Source organism: Periophthalmus magnuspinnatus, chromosome 2 (genome assembly GCF_009829125.3).
Source record: "Periophthalmus magnuspinnatus isolate fPerMag1 chromosome 2, fPerMag1.2.pri, whole genome shotgun sequence".
Taxonomy (NCBI): Eukaryota; Metazoa; Chordata; class Actinopteri; order Gobiiformes; family Gobiidae; genus Periophthalmus; species Periophthalmus magnuspinnatus.
This window is the reverse complement of record NC_047127.1, coordinates 3,641,926-3,667,316: the sequence shown is the minus strand read 5'-3', so window position 1 is coordinate 3,667,316 and position 25,391 is coordinate 3,641,926. Positions and strand designations below refer to the sequence as shown.

General features: G+C 37.6%; 2 protein-coding genes and 1 long non-coding RNA gene across 3 annotated transcripts in view; 2 read left to right on the top strand and 1 right to left on the bottom strand.

The window, feature by feature from the left end:
- Positions 1-1,296: 1,296 nt before the first annotated feature.
- Positions 1,297-1,861, top strand: LOC129456775 (uncharacterized). Its single transcript, XR_008648934.1, has 3 exons — positions 1,297-1,385; positions 1,597-1,633; positions 1,719-1,861. It is a non-coding gene; the product is annotated as an uncharacterized LOC129456775 (long non-coding RNA).
- A 1,625-nt stretch (positions 1,862-3,486) lies between these two features.
- LOC117384516 (uncharacterized) lies at positions 3,487-14,224 on the top strand. Its single transcript, XM_033981807.2, has 12 exons — positions 3,487-3,554; positions 3,801-3,890; positions 3,965-4,216; positions 4,292-4,615; positions 7,057-7,147; positions 9,002-9,075; positions 9,821-10,159; positions 10,616-10,882; positions 11,168-11,254; positions 11,324-11,411; positions 13,959-13,997; positions 14,070-14,224. Exons 1-12 carry the CDS (start codon positions 3,512-3,514, stop codon positions 14,209-14,211), a joined length of 1,836 nt encoding a protein of 611 aa, XP_033837698.2. The 5' UTR covers positions 3,487-3,511; the 3' UTR covers positions 14,212-14,224.
- Positions 14,225-14,876: 652 nt separating this feature from the next.
- hecw2b (HECT, C2 and WW domain containing E3 ubiquitin protein ligase 2b) overlaps positions 14,877-25,391 on the bottom strand; it is a 51,728-nt gene continuing 41,213 nt past the window's right edge. Inside the window, exons 22-32 of the mRNA XM_033981806.2 lie at positions 24,408-24,517; positions 23,117-23,237; positions 22,931-23,044; positions 22,704-22,856; positions 21,607-21,705; positions 21,397-21,526; positions 19,574-19,720; positions 19,380-19,494; positions 18,360-18,445; positions 18,167-18,279; positions 14,877-17,412 (exon numbers count right to left, since the gene is read on the bottom strand). Of these exons, the coding sequence (XP_033837697.1) occupies positions 17,301-17,412; positions 18,167-18,279; positions 18,360-18,445; positions 19,380-19,494; positions 19,574-19,720; positions 21,397-21,526; positions 21,607-21,705; positions 22,704-22,856; positions 22,931-23,044; positions 23,117-23,237; positions 24,408-24,517 (1,300 nt within the window). The 3' untranslated portion in view covers positions 14,877-17,300. The remainder of the gene's footprint in view (positions 17,413-18,166; positions 18,280-18,359; positions 18,446-19,379; positions 19,495-19,573; positions 19,721-21,396; positions 21,527-21,606; positions 21,706-22,703; positions 22,857-22,930; positions 23,045-23,116; positions 23,238-24,407; positions 24,518-25,391) is intronic.

Genomic DNA, 25,391 nt, shown 5'->3' with positions numbered 1-25,391 from the left:
CAAAGAACATCTCCCTTAAATCCAGGCTCCAAATGGTTCTGTTTATCTGTGCACATGACTGAAAGGTTTTTATTCTGCCTCTTCTCTTTTAATGCTCATTTTATGATTATTATTTGTTTATTATGTATGTTTTGATTTGTTTGTACTGCAATTTTAATGTTTTTTTATTCTGCAAAGCACCTTGAATTACTTGGTATATTACTTGGTTAAATTACATTTAAACCCTTTGGCTACTACTTCCTAGGTTCTGTTTGAAAGATCATTTTGGACACAGTTATATGTAGGATTTTATGATCTACTGAATCAAAATCTTTAGTTAAATCAATAAAACAGAGCTGCATAATCTTGTTTATCATCAAGAGCTGTGAAAATGTCATTTAAATCTTTGTGGTTGCAGTGACAGTACTTTGTCCTTTTCTGAAACTCGACTGATAAGACTTCAAAATGAAATGAATGAGAATTTATTTAAATAAATTGTAACTTGTACTACTATAACTTTTCTAAAACTTTTGCAAGACAAGGTCATTTAGATATTGGCCAATATAAAATCTATCTTTGTACAAAATATTTAAATATGTAAAACATAAATATTAAACCGTTTGATATTGTGAGAAATTGTGTGCCTCTTTAACACTGCTCTCGAGAAGACAAAACACCTACAAACCTTTAATGAAACACCTACAGTGACACTTCCTATTCTCAGTGTGTGAGTTTCTGTTCTAGTCCCGTCAAACACAGAGCGAGCGCAATGGACCTGTGCAGAGACATTTTGTGTTTTCTACTGTTTCTACAACAAACCCTGTGTTTCAACAACTCACAAGGTAAACCAACAGATTTTTATTAATATGTTGGATATCTACCTGTTATCTAATTATTTCTAATGTTACAGTGTTTTTGAAAAAGCTCATTGGGACAGAAGTCGACATGACTCCACTCTGCACCAGTGATACAGAGAACATCATCACAGTTGTACACTGCCATATTAAAAAAGAAGAAAATGGAGAGATGTACAAATTAAGTTATGTACCTGGATGGAAGAATGAAACTGAATGTGACTCCAGGTTTTCATTAATGATACAAAACCAAACCGTGTTCCTCCGCCTGATGGACTTAACACCAGCAGACAGTGGAGTGTACTACTGCCAGTGTACAAAAGAGGAGTACATGTTAGAACTTCACCTCAATGTCACTGTTCAAGAAGGTACAAGACTATAAACCAACATCTGACATTTTAAGTTTTTTTCATCACTAATATAAACTTTTTTTTTAGCTGAAACTGATAAAAATGTAAACAGTCCACCACTTTGGCTCATTGCATTATTTGGTACCACAATCATCGCAGGATCTCTTGTACTTGTAATCTTTGTTAAAAAGAAGCTTCACAGGTAAGACATCAACTTTCTACAAGACAATGGTCTCGTACATGTCATTTGTGTTATACTTTCAAATAGAACCTGTCTTATTTTACATATATAGACCTGTATTAAGTGGTGCAGTGGTTTAGCTCAGGCAGGTCTCATTTCCTGACTTCAGTTCAACACATGTTCACAGCTATTCCTCCTTTCACTGTTTGTACTGTTGTTATTGGTTTAGCAGGCAGCAAGTGGAGTCACATCCAGCTGTGTACAACGTGGTAATGTTAAAATATAGAATTACTGTATTATTATTATTATTATGAATGTGATTGTGCTGATATCTATGTACATTTGTGTTTTTAGACTGAGGAGCCAATAGAACCCTACGGCACTTTTATCCAGACCAAGAGTGGGCTTTATTCAACTGTCAACTTAAATAATGGCTAAATGATAAAGATGCTTGGGGGAGTGATTTCCAAATGCATCTCACCTGTTTGGCCACAGGGGGGCACTGTACTTCACTTCTGTCATGTTGCGTTTGCATGATAAGTAAATTAATATACAGGGTGTCCATAAAGACTTTACAAATTAAAATATTTATGACAAAGGCAGTTGATCAGATATGTTCATCAGACTTGTTCTGTTGTATTCAGTCGTTTCAGTGGTTTAATCCACCTTTATATGGGCACCATTAGTCACACAAAGCACATCAGGGACTGGATTTCTTGCCATGTTCGCTGTAGCAGAGCCTCATCAATACTTCAATTGTATCTGTATCTTTTTCTTTAGTTCAGTAATGTCCTGTACCTTTGTCTGATACACAATATATTTAACACAGCCCCATAGAAAGAAATCCAGAAATGTGATATTTGATCAAAGTGGTGGCCACAGAACTGGTCCATCACTTCACATCCAACGGAAATGTTTGATTTGATGAACTCATAAACATACAGACCCCAGTGTGGTGGCACTATCTGCTGGAAAATGCTGGGTGGTTGAAGGTCGTGCAGTTGTGATGTCACATATTCAGTCATAAGGTCAAGGGAGACATTTGGAGCAATAATTCGATTGCCACGTGATTAAAAGCTTTTATAATCACTGAGTTCAACAGAACAAAACTATTTAATATGACTTATCAATTAAATACGTTAATTAAGTCAATTGTAATTAAAGTTTAAAATTGCAAAGAGACTTTATGGACACTCTGTATTTCACCTGTTTGGCCACAAGGGGGCACTGTACTTCAGTTCTGTGTTGCTTTTGCATGATAATTGATATATAGATATATATAACAAATATGCAGTCTCCATTTCTAAGAGTTAATAATTTTTACACTAATTTAACAATCACACACAAGAATCATGTTGTGTTATAATACAATGAAATACTAATGAACTATGGATAACTGAGCTGAAATCAAAAGTGAAAGTGACAAATATAATAAATAATAAACAAACTAGATTCAGGTACTTACCAGCTTCTTGTTTGTTCCTGCTACAAAACAGGATCTAACCTTGTTTTTGTTGCATGTAAAAATAATAAAGGAAATGTCCTTATAACTTTTACCAGAATTTCAAATCAACTGTGTAACACTGGTATTTTAATATGTCGTCTAAATATTCAGGGGGACTTTAACATGTGAAACCTGCAGACAGTCCCTGCTTGTGTTAATTTCTTTGGAACTGTTCCAGAGTTAATTACCCTAGAGTCATCTTGGTACTTTCCTTCATGAGGTTAGTCAATTCCCAGGTATTGATTCTATTGTATAAAATGATTGGGAACTGATGATCTTGTTTGGGGAAGAGGTTTAAACAACGTTAGGACTGTGACACACATGTGATTAATGAGTGGCTCTGGTCTGAGGCAAAGCAGACCTATATTTTGATATTCTTGTTGAATGGATATGCTGATTTACGCCATTTAAATAGACATGGATAAGACATGGATATTGATTTTTGAATGCATCTTTTTATCCTGCTATTTTTGTACTTACACAAATAAAGGTTCTCTTATCTCATCTTTGTTTACTGAAATACAGCTGATATACAGTCAGCTGAGTTATCAGAATTCCCCTGCTTTCACTTTCTCTTTTGGTAAGCCTTATTTAAAGTGGCAAAGAGAAAGAGGCAAACACACAGCCGGAGCCTTACAGAGGGATGTGGTTCTCACTGCTGATCACAATGTACCTGGCTTTTAAAGGTGAGTCTATAGATTCTATAACAGGACAAATATATATTCCACATGATACACTTTGTATTTCAATGGTTTCATATCATATGAATGTTGTCATTTCTTTTTAATTTAAAAAATATATATTTTCATTTTATCGCAATTTATTTTTGTCCTGACAACGAAAGTAATGTTTGTGTTTTTTACCTACTTACAATAAATACTCCGTCATCCCTTTTCTAATGATACACCTGACGTGCAGCTGTTTATATCCAGCCTCAGCTTCACAGATTATTGGTCATGGAAACACATCGGCTGACTACGGCGGGGAGGCGCACTACACGTGTAAACTGGATGATCTTAAAGGTATTTTCGCTCCTTGGGTTTAAAGTACAGACAGGTGAAGGAGAATTACAAACAAAAACATTTTCACCCAACAGATGTACTCCAAGTCACGTGGCAGCGGCTCTATGCAGACAACTCTATAGAGAATTTGGCGACCTACAGTAAGCGTTTTGGGGAGCAGGTGAACAACCCGTACAAGGGCAAAATCCTGTTCACACAGGCGTCTCTCCGCTCCTCGTCTATAACTGTGGCGAATCTGACGTGGGCGGACGAAAGCTGCTACGTGTGCTTATTTAACGCCTATCCCAGCGGCTCCAAACTGCACCAAACTTGTCTTAAAGTGCAAGGTACAAAATGTCTGACATGTTACATTTTACAACAATCTGAACAGATTTGAAGTAAAACTGTTCTTACTTTTTTAGGTGTATCTGACGTCAAAACGCAGGTGCATGAGCTCAGTGGTGAATCTGAAAACAAAGATTCACACGTGGTATTTAGCTGCTCTGCCACTGGTAAACCAGCTCCCAAAATCCAGTGGGAATATTCACAAGATGTAACTGTTGTAGCGAAATCCCAAACGTTAGTACTGACCAATGATGACCAGTCACTCACCAGCAGCAGGAACCTGACTCTGCAGCTGTATCCGGACTGGAGCGGAGATGTTCACTGTCTCATCAATCCTGGAACAAGAGGAGAACGCAAACAGAGCATTACATATACAAGAATTAAGAACATCACAAAGAATGGTACGTGTATATTTTTCATTTTCATTATCTTTATTCATAGAGGGAGAGGCCAATGAGAGCAGCGTGTTCCATTTGTGGGAAGTGTTGAAAAATTACAGTTCTAGATGAAAAGTAATCCATTTACGAAGCTCGGTGAGTTTTTCAATACAGGAAAAAAGGTTTATTGTTTGTTACAGCAGATACAGACGGGACAGGGCCCAGGCCTGCCCTGGCCCCAGACTGCTAGCCGCCCGGCCTCTCCCCCAGTTCCCCTCTCCCCTAAGTCCAAGTCTCAACCAACCACCCAACCACCCACCAGCCACCCTGAGCATCTGAGCTCTGACTATTTTATACCAGAATGACAATGCTACATACATTTCAAAGCAGAGTGACTTTTGTTTCACACCCATATGATAATGAACTTTTACACTTAGACAGGTAGAACAACAGCGAGTTTCTTGTGGGATGGAGACAGAGCTTCACACATGTTAATGTCTCGTCTGGGTCTGGCAGACTGACACAGATCGAATGCTTTTTAAATACACAACATGACTATACTTAAATTTCTATCACAGGAAGTAAAACAGCCAAAAGCTTTTTTCCCCATTTCAGTTCTAGTGCGGCCAGTTTTTAGCAGTGGTGGAACAAAGTAAAACAAGTAAAGTACTGTACTTACAGAAAATTGTCTTTACTTTACTCAAGTATATTTTAAAGTAGGTACTTTCTACTGCACTACATTTGACCGCAGCATCTGTACTTTCTACTCCATCACATTTTTTAACTGGATTGAAAAGTAAAAAGTACTTCACATATTATTTGAGGGGTAATTTTTTACCATGTTCATGTTTTTTGAGTTAAAGCTTTAGCTTTGAACAAGCAAAAATAAACACACAATATTCATAAGAAAAACTAAGACACTGATTGGTAATGTTACTGTGACCAAAAGGATGAGAGCACGAGATCCATGAGTGCTCCTCTGGCTCATACCCCCCCAGTCGACAAGGTACTGGTAGCCGTGACCACGGCAGGGCAAGTTTATTTGTATAGCACAGTTCGTACACAAAGTAATTCAGTGTGCTTTACAGAATAAGAGTGTAGAATAAAACCCTTTAAGTCACATGCACAGATAAACAGAACTGTTTGGAGCCTGGATTTAAACATTGTCAAAGTAGAGGCCTGACTCACATCTTCAAGAAGACTATTCCAAGTTTTAGCTGCAGAAATGTCAAACACTGATTCCCCTGGTTTAGTCCTGTTTAGTCCTCAGAGTGTGAGATGGTTCATGTGGCTCTAGTCCATGGTGTTAGGTTTGTTCCAGTTTGTTCCAGTTCTTGGCGTTTAGTTTAGTTGTTTATTTTCTGTAGGGAAAGTTTATGGTTTGTGTTTTTTGGTAGGGTAGAAACAGCAGTGCGCTGGCAGCTCGTACTGCTCTGTATAGGGTTGGCCTGTGCAGTGCATCGTCCTTATTTTACGTTGGCCGGCTCACCGTGGTCCCTTTTCTTTGTTACTTTTATTTTGGTTGGACACAGGGTTTAGTAAGGTTTTTTTTCCACCTGTCTTTCACTTTTGACAAAATCCGCAGCCATATAAAAATAAACACCTGTTTGAACCCTTATCCTTGTTTCCTGTGTCCTATCTTAAATATGTTTAGTTCCTTTGGGTTATAACACATGGAGAGACTTGTTCACACTGAGCTGCTTTAAAGTCTATTCTCTGAGCCACAGGAGCCAGAGACCTGAGCCACAGGACACGTGTGTGAAGTACTTCCTGGTTCTAGTCAGGACCTGAGCAGCAGTGTTCTGAATGTACTGCAGGTGTGTTAAGGCTCATTTGGAGAGGCCAGTGAGCAGGACGTTACAGTCGTCTAACCTACTGGACACAAATGCAGGATAAGTCTCTCCAAGTTTGGTTTTGACAGTTTACCTTTGATTTTTGCAATGCTTTTTAGATGGTAAAAAGCTGCAGATGTTATTGATTTGATGTGACCGCATATTGAACAACAGGGGTCCCAGGATTGAACCCTGGGGCACCCCACAGCTCAGGGACATTTTATCTGAGACACATTTTCCAATTTCAACAAAGTTCTCCCTGTTTTCTAGATAGGGACTTTAACCAGTTTAGTGCCATGCCAGAGATGCTCACCCAGTCCTCTAGTCTCTGTAGGAGGATCCCATGATCCACAGTGTCAAAGGAAACACTCAGATCTAACAGGATCAAGACTGAGACTTTGCCTGCATCAGTGTTCTGGCGGATGTCATTTGTCACCTTGATAAGAGCAGTCTCAGTGCTGTGGTGGGGTCTAAAACCTGAATGGAAAATATCAAAGGAGTTGTTCATTTGGAGAAAGTTAATAGGCTGTTGGTAAACAACTTTTTTTGACAGTTTGACAGATGAGGGGAGTTTACAGGAAGTCAACAAGTTTCGTCCTGAGTCACACTGACTGTGTCTTTTCTGTCCTCTAGATGGAAGGAGATCTTACATCATTCTCATCGTTTGTCTGGTTATTCTCCCTGTTCTCTCTATTGTTGTGTTGATTTTTCTTCTGTTAAAAAGGTAAGCACGTGTTTAGTTTAGTTTTTTTATTTAAATATGTAAATTATTAAAACTATTGTGTTTTTCAGGTTAAACTATCTACATCCACGGCGTCTACCAACAAGTGAAATGGATATAATATGAAATCTCTACAATCACACATAAAATCCACATAAAAAACAAGCACTTTATTTTAAGCTCCTTATAATATATTCTATTTATTTTAGTAAGTGAATCTACTTTAACTTAACTTTAATGACTTTTAAATACAGGACGTTCTGGATGTTGTTTGGGTTTGACTGATGAGAACAAGAACGTGTTGCTGAACTGTAAAGTGGACGTCTTTATTTCTAGCATTAACTGTGTAAATCGCGTGTTTGTAACAGGGAAAAAAAATGCACTTTAACAAATGTATATGGTGAAATCGCTTTATGTGTACCTGCTCTACATTGTGTGTGGGGGGGGGGGGGGAATTAGATAATTTGATTTTAATGGATCCATGAATCAGATCTACAATTGAAAACACAAAATGAGAAGCCAGAACGTTTAAGTGTTTGTTCATGTGTTTTTTTTGTGACCTGCCTCGTGGATCTATTCAAATATCTGAATAGTGTATTTCTGCTTAGAGCTGCCTCGAGTTGGATCACAACAATGAAACCATAATGACGATATTTTAGTAAAGATCTTTGACAATACCCAAACTCAGAACTTTGGTGTTTTTTTGTTGTTGTTTAATCAAATTATTCCATTTATTATACCAGCTTTTGCAAATAGGTTTATCACTTGATTTGGTTGTCAAATTTGTGTGTTCAAATTTTTATATTGTTTTTACATACTGTTGATTAAATAAATTGTGTTGTACAAAATTATAATATAAACATAAAACTCATTTAACTGTTCCAATTTAATTTCATTCAAGATAATTTGATTTATGAACCAAAAAGAGTGCAAAATGCTAGCAAGAATAAGCAAGCGACAGTTTTAACTTCATAAAATTCGCCACAATATTCGACCTGTAGGTGCACTGACAGCTGAACACGAACAGTTTGTGATTATATTTCCCTCCATCAGAAAAATCCTGACAGGAGGAAGTTTTTTGTTGTAGTACCAGTGAGTGGCCACTAGTCCAACTCGAGGCAGCTCTAAACAGCAGTTATGAAAAACTTGATCTCTCTCCAAGCCCTGCTGTAGTCCAACCTAAATATCACACAAGTTTAAGTATTTATTCATGCATTTATTTAATTTCTGCTAAGAACAAGAACCTGTTGCTTAAGTGTAAAGTAAACGTGTTTATTTCTGACATTAACTCTGTGTGAATCCAGTGTTATGCTGCAGGGAAAGAAAATGCACGTAGACAAATGTTTACTCTGAATACATTTGTCTATCTGCTGTACACTGTGTTATTTATTTTTTAGTTATGCAAAACGGAGAAAAAAAAAGTTATTAAAGAGTAGTAGTGAAGATTGTACATTTAACAATTTACAACTATTTGCCATTATCTGAGAAGAATAGATTTAAACCATTTATTTATTAAAATTAGAATTAATTATTAAAATTAGAATTAGACCTACAAATGAAAACAAAATGGAAATCTGGAGCGTTTGTTCATGGCGCCCTCTGGTGGTTCTTTTGTGACCTGCCTCGTGGATCTGTTCAAATATCTGAATAGTGTTTTTCTGCTTAGAGCTGTTTCGAGTTGGATTAGTGCTCACTTAGTGGGTTTACAAAAAACAAAAAACAAAAAAAAAAACTCCTGTCCAGAAAGGATTTTTCTCATAGACCGTAATATAATCACAAACTGCTCGTGTATTTTACTTTCACTTTCACCCACGCGGACGTGACGTGCTCTGTTCAAGTTGACCGCGCTTATTCTTAAAACGGCGCAAACATGGATCTACGCGTTTGGTCGTCCGGCTTATTTATTTTAATGTCTGCTGTTTTTCTAGAAGGTAAAAACTACATCTACCTTTATAATTATGAATGTTAATGTGGTGTATTAGATCTATGCAGAGACACGTGATCAGAGTCCTGCCCTTTAAACACAAGACGTCCGCCCTATTTATTATTTTCATGTCTGCTGGTTTTCTAGAAGGTAAAAAACAACATTTATTTATATATGTATATTTAATATATATATTTTCTGAAACCTCTCAAATAAAGTAAGTGATAAGGAAATCAATATTGAAAATAATAAAGTTTTTACGTTGCCAGGTAATCTAGAGGTGGTGTTTCCATTTATGTCAAAGATCACCTGTCTGTGGGCCTTTTATTCTGCTCAAAGCCTAAATGTTTTGAATATCCGTGTCTGTTAGTTATGTAAATGATCCTGATAAACAAATTGGATATTGCTGGTTTTTATCATGCCCCTTAAGCTCCCAAAATGCTCTTCATGTTCTGTTCATGATGTTTTCTAAACTGTAACATTATAAGGTCCTGATAATGGCCGATATAAATATTAACTGGCTGGAGAAGTCCAAAAGTTTGAAAGACCTTTGCAATGGCCTGTTATCTTCTGCATGAATCTTAAGTGTAGATAGTAGTTAAAAAAAAAACAAACAAAACAAACAAAAAAAAACATTGAATGACATAGTGTGTCCAAACTTTTGAGGTGATTTTTATGCAAACAGAAGAGCAGTGAAGCTGAAGAGGTTGCCATATTTCTCCATCTAGTCTACAGTCTAGTTTGTTTTGCAGGTTTAAAGACAGAAGTGAAAGTCCATGTGGACTTGGTAGTAAAGGCAGGAGAGGAGGCACAAATCCCGTGTCCTCTCCAACACTCCCCTGACGTCCTGCAGGTCCTGTGGATAAAGATTCTCCCTGAAGGGGAGGTCATTGTGGGCTCCTGTGTCAAGTCTCGGCACAGCAAACGCAACTCCAAATTCTCCAGGAGGCTCAGTATCAGAGGAGCAGAGGTCCAGGACTGCACTTTGGTCGTCCAGAGTGTCTCAGCAGAGGACGTGGGCTCATACAAATGTCTGTTCATCACCTCCTCTGATGTGGCGTACGCAGGACAAATCCACCTTCAGACGTACGGTAAGAACTAACTTCAGTCATTTACAGCAGCGTGGAGTAATATAAGCCATTGTGTTCTTTTTACTGGACCAAACACCAGATGAGAACCATTTCATACTAAACAGAGATGGGACTTTCAGCTCTTTTATGGGATCTGAATCTTTTGGATCTGTTCATGTCAAAGAATCGTTCAAAAGACTGGCTCCCTTAATATTTTAACATTTTAACTACAAACTAATGACAGAGACATGACCAAGGCTCAGATGTGTTTCAAATGGTTCAAACTGAGAGGAGGAGAGTGTTTACCCTTTTGGAATTATGCAGAATCTATATAAATGTTTTTTTGTGCACACAGCTCTCACTCGTGTCACCTGCTCTGCTTCTGTGTTGATTCTTGTTGGTTCAAAAAAGAAAGAAAAAGGTCTGGTTCCGAACCTTCAAACATCAAATCACTAAAATGTATTTTTTCCTCTGCAGAGCTACACGGGCCCATCTTGAATGTGACGAGATCCCATTCCACAGGAGAGCATGAGGTGTCCTGCTCTGCCACTGGACGTCCTGCTCCTAACATCTCCTTACGTTCCAAACACAGACACTGGACAAACAGCAGCTCCGTTACAAATTCCAATGGAACAGTGACAGTGGTCTCCACAGCCAGACTGTCCCACTCCACACAAACAGAACAGTTTCACTGCTCCGTCACGACTCCATATGAGAAGAATCACGTCAATATAACTGTCCCAGGTGAGAGAGTCGTTTCAGACGAGTTCAGACCAGAAACAAGAATATTAAAGGTCCCACATTACACCGTTTTCTGATCTACATTATAATGTTGTTTCCTCATCACAAACAGAACTGGAGTTGTGTTTGTTTCATTCACACGTTTAACACAAACTCTGCATATTTAACTTCTTTCAAACTGAAAACACTCTATTCCACCTTGTGATGTCATAATGTGGTATTACAGAAGTGCTCCACTGTGTTTTTAAACTCCACACACCTTCACTAGAATCATTTCGATGCTTTCAGACCTAGAAGTTCCAGTCTCTACTGAACTAAAGGTAGAAGGAGCTGTTGAATATCTGCATTCCCAAGTATTAAGTGACGTGTGTGTTGGTAAGTTTAGTTCAACTCTTGTGTCTGTGTGTGGTGACATGTCCTCAGAGTGTTTGTGTTCTCTTTCAGGGATCTCAGTCTTGTTTGTTGTTCTGGTCTGTGTATGTGGTGGTGTTTTTGTTGCACTGATCATCAAGAACAAACAGCAGAAGAAGAGGTAAGTACTAAAGCTTTGTCCAGACAGAGGTTGGATTACACAACCAGTCAAAAGTTTAAAGTATTCATAATTACACATTTACATATTTATATTTGTTACATTTCACAGTGTCCCGAGAGATGACAAGAACATGGAGACTGGAGATGAGTACGGTGGTTTTGTTTTAGTCAAATCATTTACTTTACATATATGTTGACTTACCCTTACTTGTTTCTGTAGAAGAACACCACTGAAGAGTGACAAACAATGGGTCCTTACATAAGCGTACCCCAATGAAAAAGCCTTCTACAGAGTCAAACGTATCAAGAAAACTTCATTTTTGAAACTTGGGAGGAGAACATAATCACTACCAATAGTTTAAACTGATTTGTAATTTACACTACCAAAGGTTTGGACACACCTTCTCATTCAGTGTTCAGTTTTTTTCCTTTATTTTTACTACTTTCTACTTTTTATATACATACAGAAAGACATCAAATATATAAAGTAAGATATATGGAATTATGTAGTAAAGAAAAAAGTTAAATAACTGTTTATTTGCCTCACCTGTCAGTCATGCTAGCAGAGCAGAGGCTCGCTGTCTGATTGGCTCTCTCCTCTCAATGGGCGGGACTGGCACATGAATGATTGGAAATGGCACCTGATAAAAAAATAAAAACAAAAACAGTGAAACCATAATGGCAATGATGGTATTTTATGACAGATCTTTGACAATACTCAGAGTCATAACTTTGGTGTTTTTTTTGGATATAATTTTTCTTTTTTTATATACTAGCTTTTGCAAATAGTTTTATAACTTCTTTTGGTTGTCAAATTTGTATGTTCAACTTTTTATATTGTTTTTTTTTTACACAATTGAATAAATAAATGTTGTATAAAATAATAATTTAAAAACATAAAACTTATTTAACAGTTATAATTTCATCTCATTCAAGATAATTTTATACATGAACCAAAAAGAGTGCATAAAGCTAGCAAGAAAGAGCTAGGTTAGCTAAAGTTAAGATACTTTATCCTGAGTGGAACTGTGTGGTTGCAAAACCACCAAACCAGGACTAAACCAGGACTAAACCAGGACTAGACATGAACTAAACCAGGGCTGAACCAGGACTTAATACTTTCATTCAAGACAATGTGACTCATGCATCAAAAAGAGTGCATAAACCCAGTGTAACCGCTCTGAACTTGGCCGTGCTAAAGTCCATCTGGGTTACAAGGATTACCGTCTGTGTTCCTCTTCACTGATGTGTAGTTCATCTGCGTTGTCTGAGTTTATCTGTGGTGTTGTCTTTAGCAGTTTTAATCTGTAGAAAACCACAGCTCAAACTGAAAACACTCTGTTCCATCTTGTGATGTCATCATGTGGTAATACAGGAAAGCTCCACTGTTTTTAAACTCCATACACCTTCACTAGAATCATTTCGATACTTTCAGCCCTGGAGTTTCCAGTTTGAAGTTTGAACACATCCTCTCATTTAATTAATTTATTTATTTTTTACTACTGCCTGCATTTTATACACACAGAAGACATCAAATACATGAAGTAAGATATATGAGGTTATACAGAAAAAAAATACTGTTTTATAGTTTGTATTCAAATCCTACTGTATAAAAAAAGTGGACTAAGTGAGTGCGACGTCATCGAGACTTTGAGTTATAGCGGATAATTTGGAGCCGAGTTCCATATGTGGAATTCCGGCCGTGAGTATCATAGTGACCACTGGTCTGGTAGGGGCCAATGCTTTGCAACGCTGTCAATCAAACCTGTTGCTAATGCTAACGGGAGCAACCTCAGGGAAAGAAGGCAGCTGATCTGTCAATTCTTGATTTACAGACACAATAGGGTAATAGTTTTCTAATGTAAAGTGAATTGTAGCCAGAGTCGATGGAGCTGGAGCATGGCCTCTAGCAGGTTAGATATGTCCATTTATACACACAGTCTATGGTAGCCACTGTCGGTTTCTGTTCTGTTGCATGAAGAACAGGCGCAGAGGCACGGGGATCGTTCAGTAGATTTTTACTGTCGGTTACAGTAATACAGTCGGCTTGAAGGCAGTGTCCAGCAAAATTCAAAGAGTCTGAAGCGGAGTCTAGTGAGTAGTGTCGTCAGCAGTGTGTAATGCAGAGTCTAACAGGGTGAGACTGTGTCAGTGTTTTGTACTAGAGGTGGGGGTTACACATAAGAAATTTAAAGCAAAGTCGAACGATGTGTGATTGCATCAGTGTTTTCCAACCCTCCCAGTGTGTGGGTCACATATTCCTGAGATGAAAGGAGCTACAGATAAGACATGTGCCATTAACCATAATGACCAGAACACAACTGTTATCTTCCCTTCAGCAATGTATTACATTTGTATATTATCTTTCCTACATAGTTCCATATCTTGCTTCATATATTTGATGTCTTCTGTTTGTATAGAAAATGTAGAAAGTAAAATAAAGACAAAAAACATTGAATGAGAGGGTGTGTCCAAACTCTGGACTGGTAGTGTGAGTAAAGTATTCATTATTACACATTTACATAATTATATTTGTTACATTTCACAGTGTCCCAAGAGACGACAAGAACATGGAGACTGGAGATGAGTACGGTGGTTTTGTTTTAGTAAAATCCTTTATTTTCTGTATATGTTGACTTATGTTTATTTATGTCTGTAGAAGAACAGCACAGAAGAGTGACATAAACAATGGGTCCTTACGTAAGCGTACCCCAGAGAAAAATGAGCCTTCTACACCGCAAAACTCATCAAGAAAACTTGATTTTGAGGGGAACATAATCACTACCAATAGTTTGAACTGATTTGTAATTTACACTACCAAAGGTTTGGACACACCTTCTCTTTCAGTGTTTGTTTTTTTGTCTTTATTTTTACTACTTTCTACTTTTTATATACATATAGAAAGACATCAAATATATAAAATAAGATATATGGAACAATGTAGTAAAAATGAAAAGTTAAATGACACTACTAAATATTTCTCGACTAAGCAAAGGGTGGATACATTCCTCCATATGTCTTACTTCATATATTTGATGTAAAGTAGTAAAAATAAAGAAAAAAAAAAACTTTGAATGAGAGGGTTTGTCCAAACTTTTGACTGCTTAGGTGTGAGATACAATATATATACACTGTTCACTTGCCTCACCTGTCAATCACACCAGCTGAGGAGATGCTGGCTGTTTGATTGGCTCTCTCCTCTCAGTGGGCGGGACTGGCACGTGAATGGTTGATGGGATATGGCACCTGATTAAAAAAACAAAAAACAGTGAAACCATAATGACATTGATGGTATTTTATGAAAGCTCTTTGACAATACTTATCAAGTTGTTCAATTTTTTTTTAATATATATAGCTATATCCAATACCTTTTAATCTCCATTACACTAGCAAGAAAGAGCTAGGTTAAATAAAGTTTCTAAGCTAGTTTATCATGTAAAAAGAAAAAAAAAAAGACGACATCATGAACATTTGCCAGAGGTGATATTTTACTAAAAGTGCAGACACAACAGTGAGTTAGTTACAGATGGTGGCAGTCTGGCCTAAAGAACTTTGGTACATTCTGTTTGACAAAAGGGCAGTGCAATACTGTGAAAATGTGAACGCAAATATGTTTCTTTAAAGTTCCACAGATTAAAACCATAGACTGTGTAAAGAAGTGGACTGAGCGAGCGCGACGTCACCCACGGCGTTCGGCTCCAGTCAAAGCGGCTCATCGCGGCCAATTTGGAGCCGGGTTCTGTGTTTAGAATTCCCAAAGAGTATCATAGCAACCGAAGAGCCAATCTGGAGCGAGGCTGTTGAAGGTAACGCCCCTTCCCGCCCGGCGCTTAGCAACGCTGTCAATCAAACCTGTTGCTAACGCTAGCAGGAGTGACCTCGGGGTATGAAGGCGCCTGATTTGTCTGTTATTAATGTTCATATCTTGATTTACAGACACAACAGCAAAATAAAAAGCCCAGGATTATGTAGAGGGTTAATACGAACATTTAAGACCAAAATGATGAGTCTGACAGCAGCAGAGACAGAGAGGCGCAAAAGTTTTTCAATGTAAAGTGAATTTGAGCCAGAGTTGATTACTATTTGGAACGCGGCGGCTAGCAGGTTAGCTACGTCCATTTATATATACAGTCTATGGTTAAAACGTGTAAATATAACCATGTGTCATAAATATGCGTTCAATGGTGACTCAACCTGATGCTTTTAATAGGCCTGTGACTTAAGACAATAAAATCTACCAATAAATAAACTTGTGATCACTATATGGCATTTATAACTACGTTTATTTTACATTTATGTTTACATTCTGTGTGCAGGGCTGTGACTAACAAACAAAGATCCATGTGTCACTAGTGTGTCATAGATGTGATGTGCTTAAAGGTCCTATATCACGCAAACTTGACTCTCGTGAGCTTCAAGCCGTGTTATAATGTTGTTTCCGCATCAAAAACAGACCTGGAGTTGTGTTTTGTTTCATTCACATGTGTTTATTATTAATCTGCCTACATCTCCAAAGCTCAAAATGCTCCGTTCCACCTTGTGATGTCATGAAGAGGTCGTTTTCAAGTTAACAATTTACCTTTTAGCTTTTGTTCAGTAGAGATCGGCAATTCCAGGACTGAAATCCAAGTCCAAATGATTCTAGAAATGAAGGTGAATGGAGTTTAAAAGCACAGTGGAGCACTTCCTGCATTGCCACATGATGACATCACAAGGTGGAACAGAGTGTTTTCAGTTTAAAAGAAGAACTCAGCGTAAACATGCAGATTTGTTTGTGTGAATGAATGAAAGAAAACACAACTCCAGGTCTGTTTGTGATGAAGAAACAACATTAAAACATAGAGCGTAATACGGGCCCTTTAATAAACAACATAATAGTTAATTTTGTTTTGTGGTTAATGTTTAACTAAAGTGAATTAACATGGTGACACGATGAAGATAAAAATCTATTAGAATATTTATGACTTTACTCTGCATAACTGACATCGGAAAAACAAATGTAGGTTGAAAATAAATATATAATAATAAAGGCGTGTAGCTTTAGAGATGCAAGTGCCTTATAATTAACAGCAAACAAATAAATGTACTCTATAATCTGAGGTGACCCGTCGCTATAGAAGGTCAAGAAGTAGCTTAAATCTTACAGTTTCATTTGATTTCAGTCTGTTTTGCATCTCTGAGTTTATGTTCTTCGACATATCCCTGCAAATATGGATCAGTAATTTCAAAAACAACTGCGACTACAACTACTCGAAATGCCTTATACTTCATACACAACTGCTTCATATAATCATTTGTTCTTCAAGTTAAATTTTGCCAAAAGTGTGACTACAAATGTTCACTTTAATTCCATGTTCACTTCTCAACCACATTTAGAAAAGCTATTTATGAAGTTTTGATATTTTTGATGAAAATACCATAACAACAATACCAAAACTTGAATTTATCAAGTCAGCCATTCACTGAAAAACTCCACAAAGTTTGAAAAGTTACCCCCGACGGTAATCCCACACTGTAAATAGGAAATGCAGTTACCACAACAGGCCTGTAGGAGGTGCTGTAATACAACGAAAGCACTAGTGAAGCTAAAAACGAGGTCCAAATCGGCCTCGTTCGAGTTCTGCAGTTCCAAAGCTCAACAGCAGAGGAGGCAGTGGTTGCTTCTTCATGTTACTAAGTCCAGATAAATATGTTCCTTCCGAATATTTAAAACGGCGTTGGTCCCAAAAAAGCATCGTAGGTCCGTCGTCCTGATTTGCTGTAGGAGTTTTTAAAATGTTTTTAAAAGCAATGGTGCATCCGAAATAAGTTAACACAAGAATATATAAAGTGGAGTCCAGTGCGATAGTTCAGTATTTGAAATTCCACTCAGCCCTGTAATAAATTCGTGTCACTCTAGACCAAAAGTGCTGGTTTCTTCAACAGCCGTGAGCATCTTCTCGTAAAGCATTGAAAACGACGGGTAAGGTGGCAGGTCCAGGCGGTTGAAACAAGTGTGAGCCCTGGAGACAAATAAACAAAGCAGAAAATGTTCAGTGTGGAAAACAAAATATGGATATCTGACGCATCCTGTTTGGTCCCAATTCGCCAAAGTGCCCTTAAATGCGCCGTTCGAACAGTGCATTTAAGGGTTTACGTAACTTCCGGCGTGACAAGGGCTGTCCCATTTCACGTGCCCGACGAATGCGGCCGAAAATGTGCACTGCATTTCCATGGAGATTGACCGCAGCGTCTTGCCCAAGGACCCCACACCAGTATGAGCGATGATTATTTAAGTGACAATCTTTAAAATGGGACCAAAGCCTTTATAAACTCCGCCCACAACCACATTTCAAATACACTTGCTAAACCTGGAAGTACCTGGACGACTAAAGAAAAGACTGATGGGAAATAAGGGGCGTGGTCTGCATATATACGTGGAGCAGTCTGACTGGTCTAACAGGTATCCACATGTTAAAAAATTCCAGGTGTTTGTGATCAGAAACACCTGGCTGTAATCGGGACAGTCTTGTGTAATGTCACATAGTACTTGAAACTGCAGACGCCACTGAAGGCGGCACAAATTTCTGATAGAAAAGATGCAAATTTACCAAGTTTGCGCTAAAAAAAAAGCTCAACACAATACTATTAAAAGAGAGGAAACAACTATGACATGGTTAAAAGCTCAGAAAAGTCGATTTTGCAGAATAGGTCCGCTTTAAGTTAGCGGCCAAACGTTCTACTATTGCCATTAGTTCTAGGAGTTGGAGCAGTTACCTGGGCAGGGCTGTGACTTTGCCCCACTTCTCCACACAGAACCTCCGAGGTCCGTTGCTGCCTCTTAGCGCTGCAAACCCTTCGTAGGGAATACTGGAGGTCCCCGTCACGAACTGAAACCAGCAGAAAGTTTAAAACAAAATGGCCGAAAACAACAGCACAGAGGCGCATATCAAATCTACAGAGGCCTGACCTGCAGCAGTCGTAGTCTCTGCTCATTGTTGAACCGCTCCACCGCCGCCCAGAACCAACGGATTACAATGTGGTGGTCGTGGTAACCTAGGGAGGAATTAATAACAAATATATCTAAAAGCGCTAATTATTTTGGTTTTCTAGTAGTGATTTAAATGACCCATATTACGCTATGTTCTGATCTACGTTTTAATGCTTTTTCTTCACAAACCCACACAAACCCTGAATATTTAGGCTGAGTTCTTCTCTCAAACTGAAAACACTCTGTTCCACCTTGTGATGTCATCATGTGGCAATACAGGAAGTGCTCCACTGTGTTTTTAAACGCCATACATCTTCATTTCTAGGATCATTTGGATAATTTCAGCCTTGGAATAAGTGCCAATCTCGACTGAACTAAAGGTAAAAGGAGCTGTTAACTTGAAAACTACCACTTCATGACATCACAAGGTGGAACAGAGTGTTTTGAGCTTTGGAGATGTTACAAACTAATAATAAAGTGTTACTCAAACATGTGTGAATGAAACAAAACACAACTCAGTATGTTTTGTGTAATATAGGACCTTAAATATTCTATCGTTTGAATGGTAAAAGTTGAAAAAATAATCGTCAAATTGGGAGAATAAATAGATTTTTTCATGTATTAAAGCAACATTTAGCTTGCCCCAGTACAGACACATTGTAAAAGCAGCTCTTAGTGTCAAAAAAAGACCATTGTGCTCTGTTTGTGTCTAATTATAATGCATTTTTATCATCTGCGAACCAGGAAGTAATGCTGGCGCTCTGTTAGCAATAGCATGCTAGTTGTTGTTAGCAGTAGAGCGATGGCAAAACTCCGCTCTGGCTTCTGAAAGTTGAATAACGCACTTATAAACTGATTGTGGTGAATAATTACGATGCTAGGAACGCGTTGGGGAAAGTGTAATGACTTTGGACGGCTGTTTATTATAACAAGAGTCCATTTTGTGTAATGTAGGATCTTTAACTATTCAGTAATCATTATTTCCTTCGTTATTCCTACCTCCTCTGTACTCCGTGTTGTTCCTCCAATCCGACAGGTCGATCTCAGCCGTGCCAGCGATCACCAACTCCAGCTCTCTGGCGTCAAACACAGACACCAGCCGGGCATCTACCACCTGGGAAACAGAACAATATTTCAGTTATAAGCTGTGTCAAATAAAGAATGAGATAGTTTTAATATTAGGACAAAGTTACCTCAAAAAATCCCCGGACGAGGCTCTCCGTTTGCTGGACCACGCCCCTCTCGATCCTCCACTTCACCATACGCTCGATGTATTCTTTCTTGTTCTTCTCGGTCACTGGGATGTTGGCTCCTCCAGGCTTCAGCTCTCGCTCCGTGATCTGCTCAAGGATTTAGTATTTGTAGTATATAGGCTCAGTATATAATAACTTCCCACTTTTACTACATTTAAAAGGTATTTAAAGGAGTGGCTTAGATCAACACAAACATGTGAACACAATTCATAGTTACTCAGTTTTAGCTTTACATAAAATACTCGACTTATAGGACTTGTACAATACACCTTGCACTTTAGGTTATGTGCAATACACTTTGCACTTTAGAACTTGTGCAATACACCTAGCACTTTAGAACTCGTGCAATACACTTAGCACTTTAGAACTCGTGCAATACACTTAGCACTTTAGAACTCGTGCAATACACTTAGCACTTTAGAACTCGTGCAATACACTTAGCACTTTAGAACTCGTGCAATAAACACAGCACTTTAGGACTTGTGCAATACACACAGCACTTTAAAAGTTGTAGTAACCCTCCTGAGTTGATGTTTTTGACTTGGCTTCTGTCCTTTTTCTGTATTTGACTGTATTTTGTGTATGTGGTATTTTATGTTAAATGTGACCATCAACCTGTCCAGGGACAACAGATGGAAACTAGCCTGTGGCTAAAATCTGGCATATTTACATATGTATCTTATGTTCATTAATATGCACTGTCCCTTTTCTAAATAAATAAATAAATAAAATAAATAAAAAAAACATACTGGTGGTTTTGACGAACGATACACCGATATGATACTGTTTACAGACTGTTTAAGATTTTAGAACATACAAAGCTGTTCAGTCATGATTTGAAGCATAAATAACAGTTACATTTGGATCTCTTGTGCAGTAAGTTAACTGTGTTTTAAGAAAATAAGTGCTATTTTTTGTCCCTACACTTGTATCGGTTAATATCTGGTATAGGCAGAAGTTAAAGTATCGATATCGGCATCGGAACTGAAAAAGCTGGAATTATGTAGCAAAGAAAAAACATTAAATATCTTTGCTTTGTCGAAAAATATTTAACTGTTCTCTTTACTACATAATTCCATATATCTACATATGTCTGATGTCTTTCATATGTATAAAATGTAGAAAGTAGTAAAACAAAGGAAAAAATACTGAATGAGAGGGTGTGTCCAAACTTGACTTTTTGACAAAATATTTTTCAGCAAAGCAAAGGGAGGCTACTTTGAGGATTTTAAAATTGAATATATAGAGTTATTTAACGTTTTTTCTTTACTACATAATTCCATATACCTAGTATAGTAATAATAAAGAAAAAAAAAAAAACATTGAATGAGGGTGTGTCCAAACTTTTGGCTTGTAGTGTAAATAAATTGGACAAAATACCTACATACATAAACAAGAAATTAATAATAATAAAAATTGCATAATAAATCCCCTAAATTGAATATGGCTTTTTTTTATTTTTTTATTTTGTGATTTTTACATTTTTTTTGTTATTTTTATAATTTTTTATTTGGGGATTCTGTAATTTTATTTTATTTTTTTTTATTGTGATTTTTTTTTTTGTGTGTGTGTGATTTTTTAAAAAAAATTTAATTTTGTGATTTTTAAAATTTTTTATTTTATGATTTTATTTTATTTTTAAATTTGTTATTTTTATAATTTTTTATTTGGTGATTCTGTAATTTTTTATTTTTTTTTTTTTTTTTAATTTTTTATTTAGATGTTTGTTTGTTTTTTTTGGTGAGGTTGTGATTTGGCCTGACCTGTCCAAACACCTCCTCATTGACGGTGAAGGTGAGGTCCAGCATGTCTTCTATGTCGTTGTCCTTCATCCACTGCAGAGACTGGTGGAACTCCTCATCCAGGTACTCCAGGTCGCTCAGCTCACACGGACTAAACCAGCAAACCAAGTCAAGGTTAAGCTTCCAATTAATATGAAGATAAGCCAATTAAGAACAATTAAAGATACATACATGCGCAACAGGCCTTTATAGAAGGGTCGGGTGAAGAAGGCGTCCAGGAGGTACTGATGGATCAACGCCAAGCCCAAAATTCTCCCACTAAATCGGAACCTAAAATGAAAGAAAAGTGGATCAGTATTTTATTTTACACGATCCTGGTGATTTTATTTCGCTATTTCTCCAACATATGCTCCAAACTGGCCCCGATGAGCTTCATTTGACTGAAGCTGAGGAAACCAGGAGGTCGAGAGGCTGCAAAACTTCAGTCTCAGCCTATATATCCAGGGTAAAGACTGGGGACAGGAAACACTCTGTTCCACTTTGTGATGTCATGTGGTAAAACAGGAAGTGCTTCATACTCCCTCACTAGAATCATTTAGATCAGGTGTGTCCAAACTTTTCTCATTAAGGGCCACATATAAAAACACAGACAAAGCTAAGAGCCGATAGAATGATCGCGAATACACTGAATACTTCAAATCTGCGTTATTATTACAAGTTAGACTGAACCACTAAACCTTTATTCACACTTACATCCTCAATGGGACATGTTAAATATTTGATATAGGCTTGTTAAAGTAGATTTTCAGAAATATACAGTAAAAAGTACTGTTTAATATGGGCCAATTCACCTGGAAGTTTGAGGGCCAAGAAAAATTGTTCTGAGGACCGCATTTGGGCCCCGGGCCACAGTTTGGGCATGTCTGATTTCGGTGATTTCGGTGATTTCAGCCCTGGAGTTGCCAATCTCTACAAAACTAAAGGTAAAAGGAGCTGTTAACTTGAAAACTACCACTTCATGACATCACAGAGCATTTTTTTCAGCTTTGGAGATGTAGACAAGGCAGATTAAACTCATGATTCACAAGTTTTATCTGTCTTTATATAAATACGTTGTTTCCTAGTACTTTTTTCTGCGTAAAGAGTTGTTTTCGCGTGAGCTCCCCCTGCAGGATTAATCTTGCGAGTGCAGTTTGGGTCAGATACACAGAGATACGAAACAGTTTTGAGAGCTTTTGCCACTCCCCGTTTTTAATCGATGTGTCTTTAATCGACTACAGCCCAAGTATTGTCGTGGAAAAACTAGATCGTGTACGGCGTGAACGTACCATTCGTGATGATTGTCGACGAAGGCAGACATGGGGCTGATCTGAACCGTGTAGGTGTCGTTGGCGGAGTATTCAAACAGACCGTAGTAAGGGTTAAAAAGCTCTCTGGAAACGAGGAAGAAGAACTCTCTCGAAGGCCCGCTGTAGTCCAACCTAAAAATCACACAAGTTGAAGTATTTATTTAGTTTCTGGATCAGACGTTTGAGATGTTGGTGTAGACGCTCACCCTTCTTCTCCGACGAAGCTAACGTAAAGTTTGCTGCGTTGGAGGTCTTTTCTCGAGTAGCACATGATCTGGTTGAAAGCGTCCTCCAGAAGATGATCTCGCCGAATGATGAGTCTACGAAAACAATCGGACTTTGAAAACACGTCCAGGAACAAGTTTTGGCGTCGTCTACAGAACGTCACATACTTAAGCTTCCCTGGTCCCTGCCCGTAGCCTTTAGTTTCGAGCTTCCTGTAAAAGTTGCGTAGTTTGGCTTCGAAGTCTCTCTTGTACGGCGCTGGGGCTCTGGCGTTGGCTCTCTGGGTCCCTGCGTGGAAAACAGCGCAAATATAAAATAAAACTGTTATATTGAGACTAAGGAACTGCACAGGGAAAGGAGCAGCGGCTAAATGTGGGATAAGTCATCTCTGCTTTTGTGAGATTAATGAATTTGGACTGAAAGACAGAAAGACAGGAAGGAAAGAAGGAAAGAAGGAAGGAAGGACGGAAGGAAAGAAGGAAAGGAGGAAAGAAGGAAAGGAGGAAAGAAAAGAAAAAGCAAGAAAGAAAGAAAGCAAGAAAAGAAAAAAGAAAGAAAGAAAAGAAAGAAAGCAAGCAAGCAAGAAAGAAAGCAAGAAAAGAAAAAAGAAAGCAAGCAAGCAAGAAAGAAAGTAAGAAAAGAAAGAAAGCAAGAAAAGAAAAAAGAAAGAAAGCAAGCAAAGAAAAGAAAGCAAGCAAGGAAAAAAGAAAAGAAGAAAAGAAAGCAAGAAAAGAAAGCACCAAGCACGAAAGCAAGAAAAGAAAAAGAAAGCAAGCAAGAAAGAAAGTAAGAAAAGAAAAGAAAGCAAGCAAGGAAAAAAAAGAAAGAAAAGAAAGCAAGAATAGAAAGCAAGCAAGCAAGAAAGAAAGAAAAGAAAGAAGGAAAGAAAGACAAGAGTAGGTGTAGTGTCTGAATAATTATATTAAAAATATCATGAGGAGACGACAAAACAATTAACTAAAACCGAGTACTTTTTGCTGATAATCTTGACAATTTATATATACTGGAATGTATCGAAGTAGAAAAGTGCTGTTCTTAAGTAGAAACTTTAGGTGTCTTTGCTTTACTTAAGTAGATTTTAAAGTGGATACTCTTTTTACTTTTACTTTACTACATTTGAGAATAGTAACTGTACTTTCAACTCCACTACGTTTTTGAACTTGGCTGAAAAATAAAAGTTGTTTTTTTTTATTTTTTTATTATTGTCTGAGACTTGTTGTTTGTAACTTGGCCAGGTGAATACAGACGCCTTTAAGCCTCTACTTCTGGCAGTTTTCAACTTTTTTTAAAAACTTTTTCTTTACTTTTTTGGCATTTAACTGATACAAAACCATAACAAAGATTTAAAACAGGTCGTACTCATCAAATTCAACATGGGAAAAACATGAAAACGTATGTGTTTTATGCATCCCTGTACATGTTTCTATATATGTGACGTGTTGATGTAAATGTAGTTACCCGGTGAGTTCTGTGGAGAGGAGACCGGTGATCCCCGTGGCGACTGGCAGTAGCTGGGGTGAAGTAAGGCGTGAGGAGGCACGTAGGACATAACCTCATCTTCAAACAAACTGGAACAATGAAACAGGACCAGGACGAGGCATTAGCGGTGACGGGAAGAAGAAGAACACTTTAAAAACAGATTTAGTTACAGAACGGGTGGTTTTCAGACCCTAGAATGCAATTATGTCATACTCACAGATGGGGAAAGGGGGCGCCAGAGCCAGTTTTACCTATTAGTTACATCGTACTTTACCATGAAATATCCAAAAGCAAAAGGTAAATTCATAAATGTTTAATGTGATACTTTCGACGAACGACTACAACTCTTAACTTCTTGTATTACAACAAAAATCTGCGTTAATTTTAGCTGATTTTCCAATAATATTTAAAACAGATGGGGGCAGATAAAATTAATATTGCTAAAACGCTGATTTTTGTTGAAACACAGTGAGTTCTTGTGCGTTGTCTCTGATAGAAATGATCACGTTCAATCCACCTTTGGATATTTTATGGCAAAGTACAATATAATTAATAGAGTAAACCGGCTCCTGCCCCCTCCATCTCTGAGTATGACATCATCACAGTCTAGAGTTTGAAAACGAATAATAAAATTTAATATTATTGGTCTATAAAATGTTGTGATGTCATTTGAAACCCCGCTATACTCGATACTTGGATTTAAAGGGCCCATATTACGCCATTTTCTGATTATAATGTTGTTTCCTTCATTCACACATGTTTAACACACAAACAAACTGCATATTTAGGCTGAGTTCTTCTCTCAAACTGAAAACGCTCTGTTCCACCTTGTGATGTCATCATGTGGTGATACAGGAAGTGCTCCACTGTGTTTTTAAACGTACACCTTCATTTCATGAATCATTTCAGCCCTGGAATTGCCAATCTTCTACTAAACTAAAGGTAAAAGGAGCTGTTAACTTG

What these genes read in the sequence shown, in the direction of transcription:
- LOC117384516 (XM_033981807.2), top strand. Translation starts at nt 3,512, where the DNA reads ATGTGGTTCTCACTGCTGATCACAATGTACCTGGCTTTTAAAG. An exon ending in ATTTTTCTTCTGTTAAAAAG is followed by an intron (nt 7,148 to 9,001) that starts GTAAGCACGTGT and finishes CGCTTATTCTTA; the next exon opens with AAACGGCGCAAACATGGATC. An exon ending in AACAAACAGCAGAAGAAGAG is followed by an intron (nt 11,412 to 13,958) that starts GTAAGTACTAAA and finishes TACATTTCACAG; the next exon opens with TGTCCCAAGAGACGACAAGA.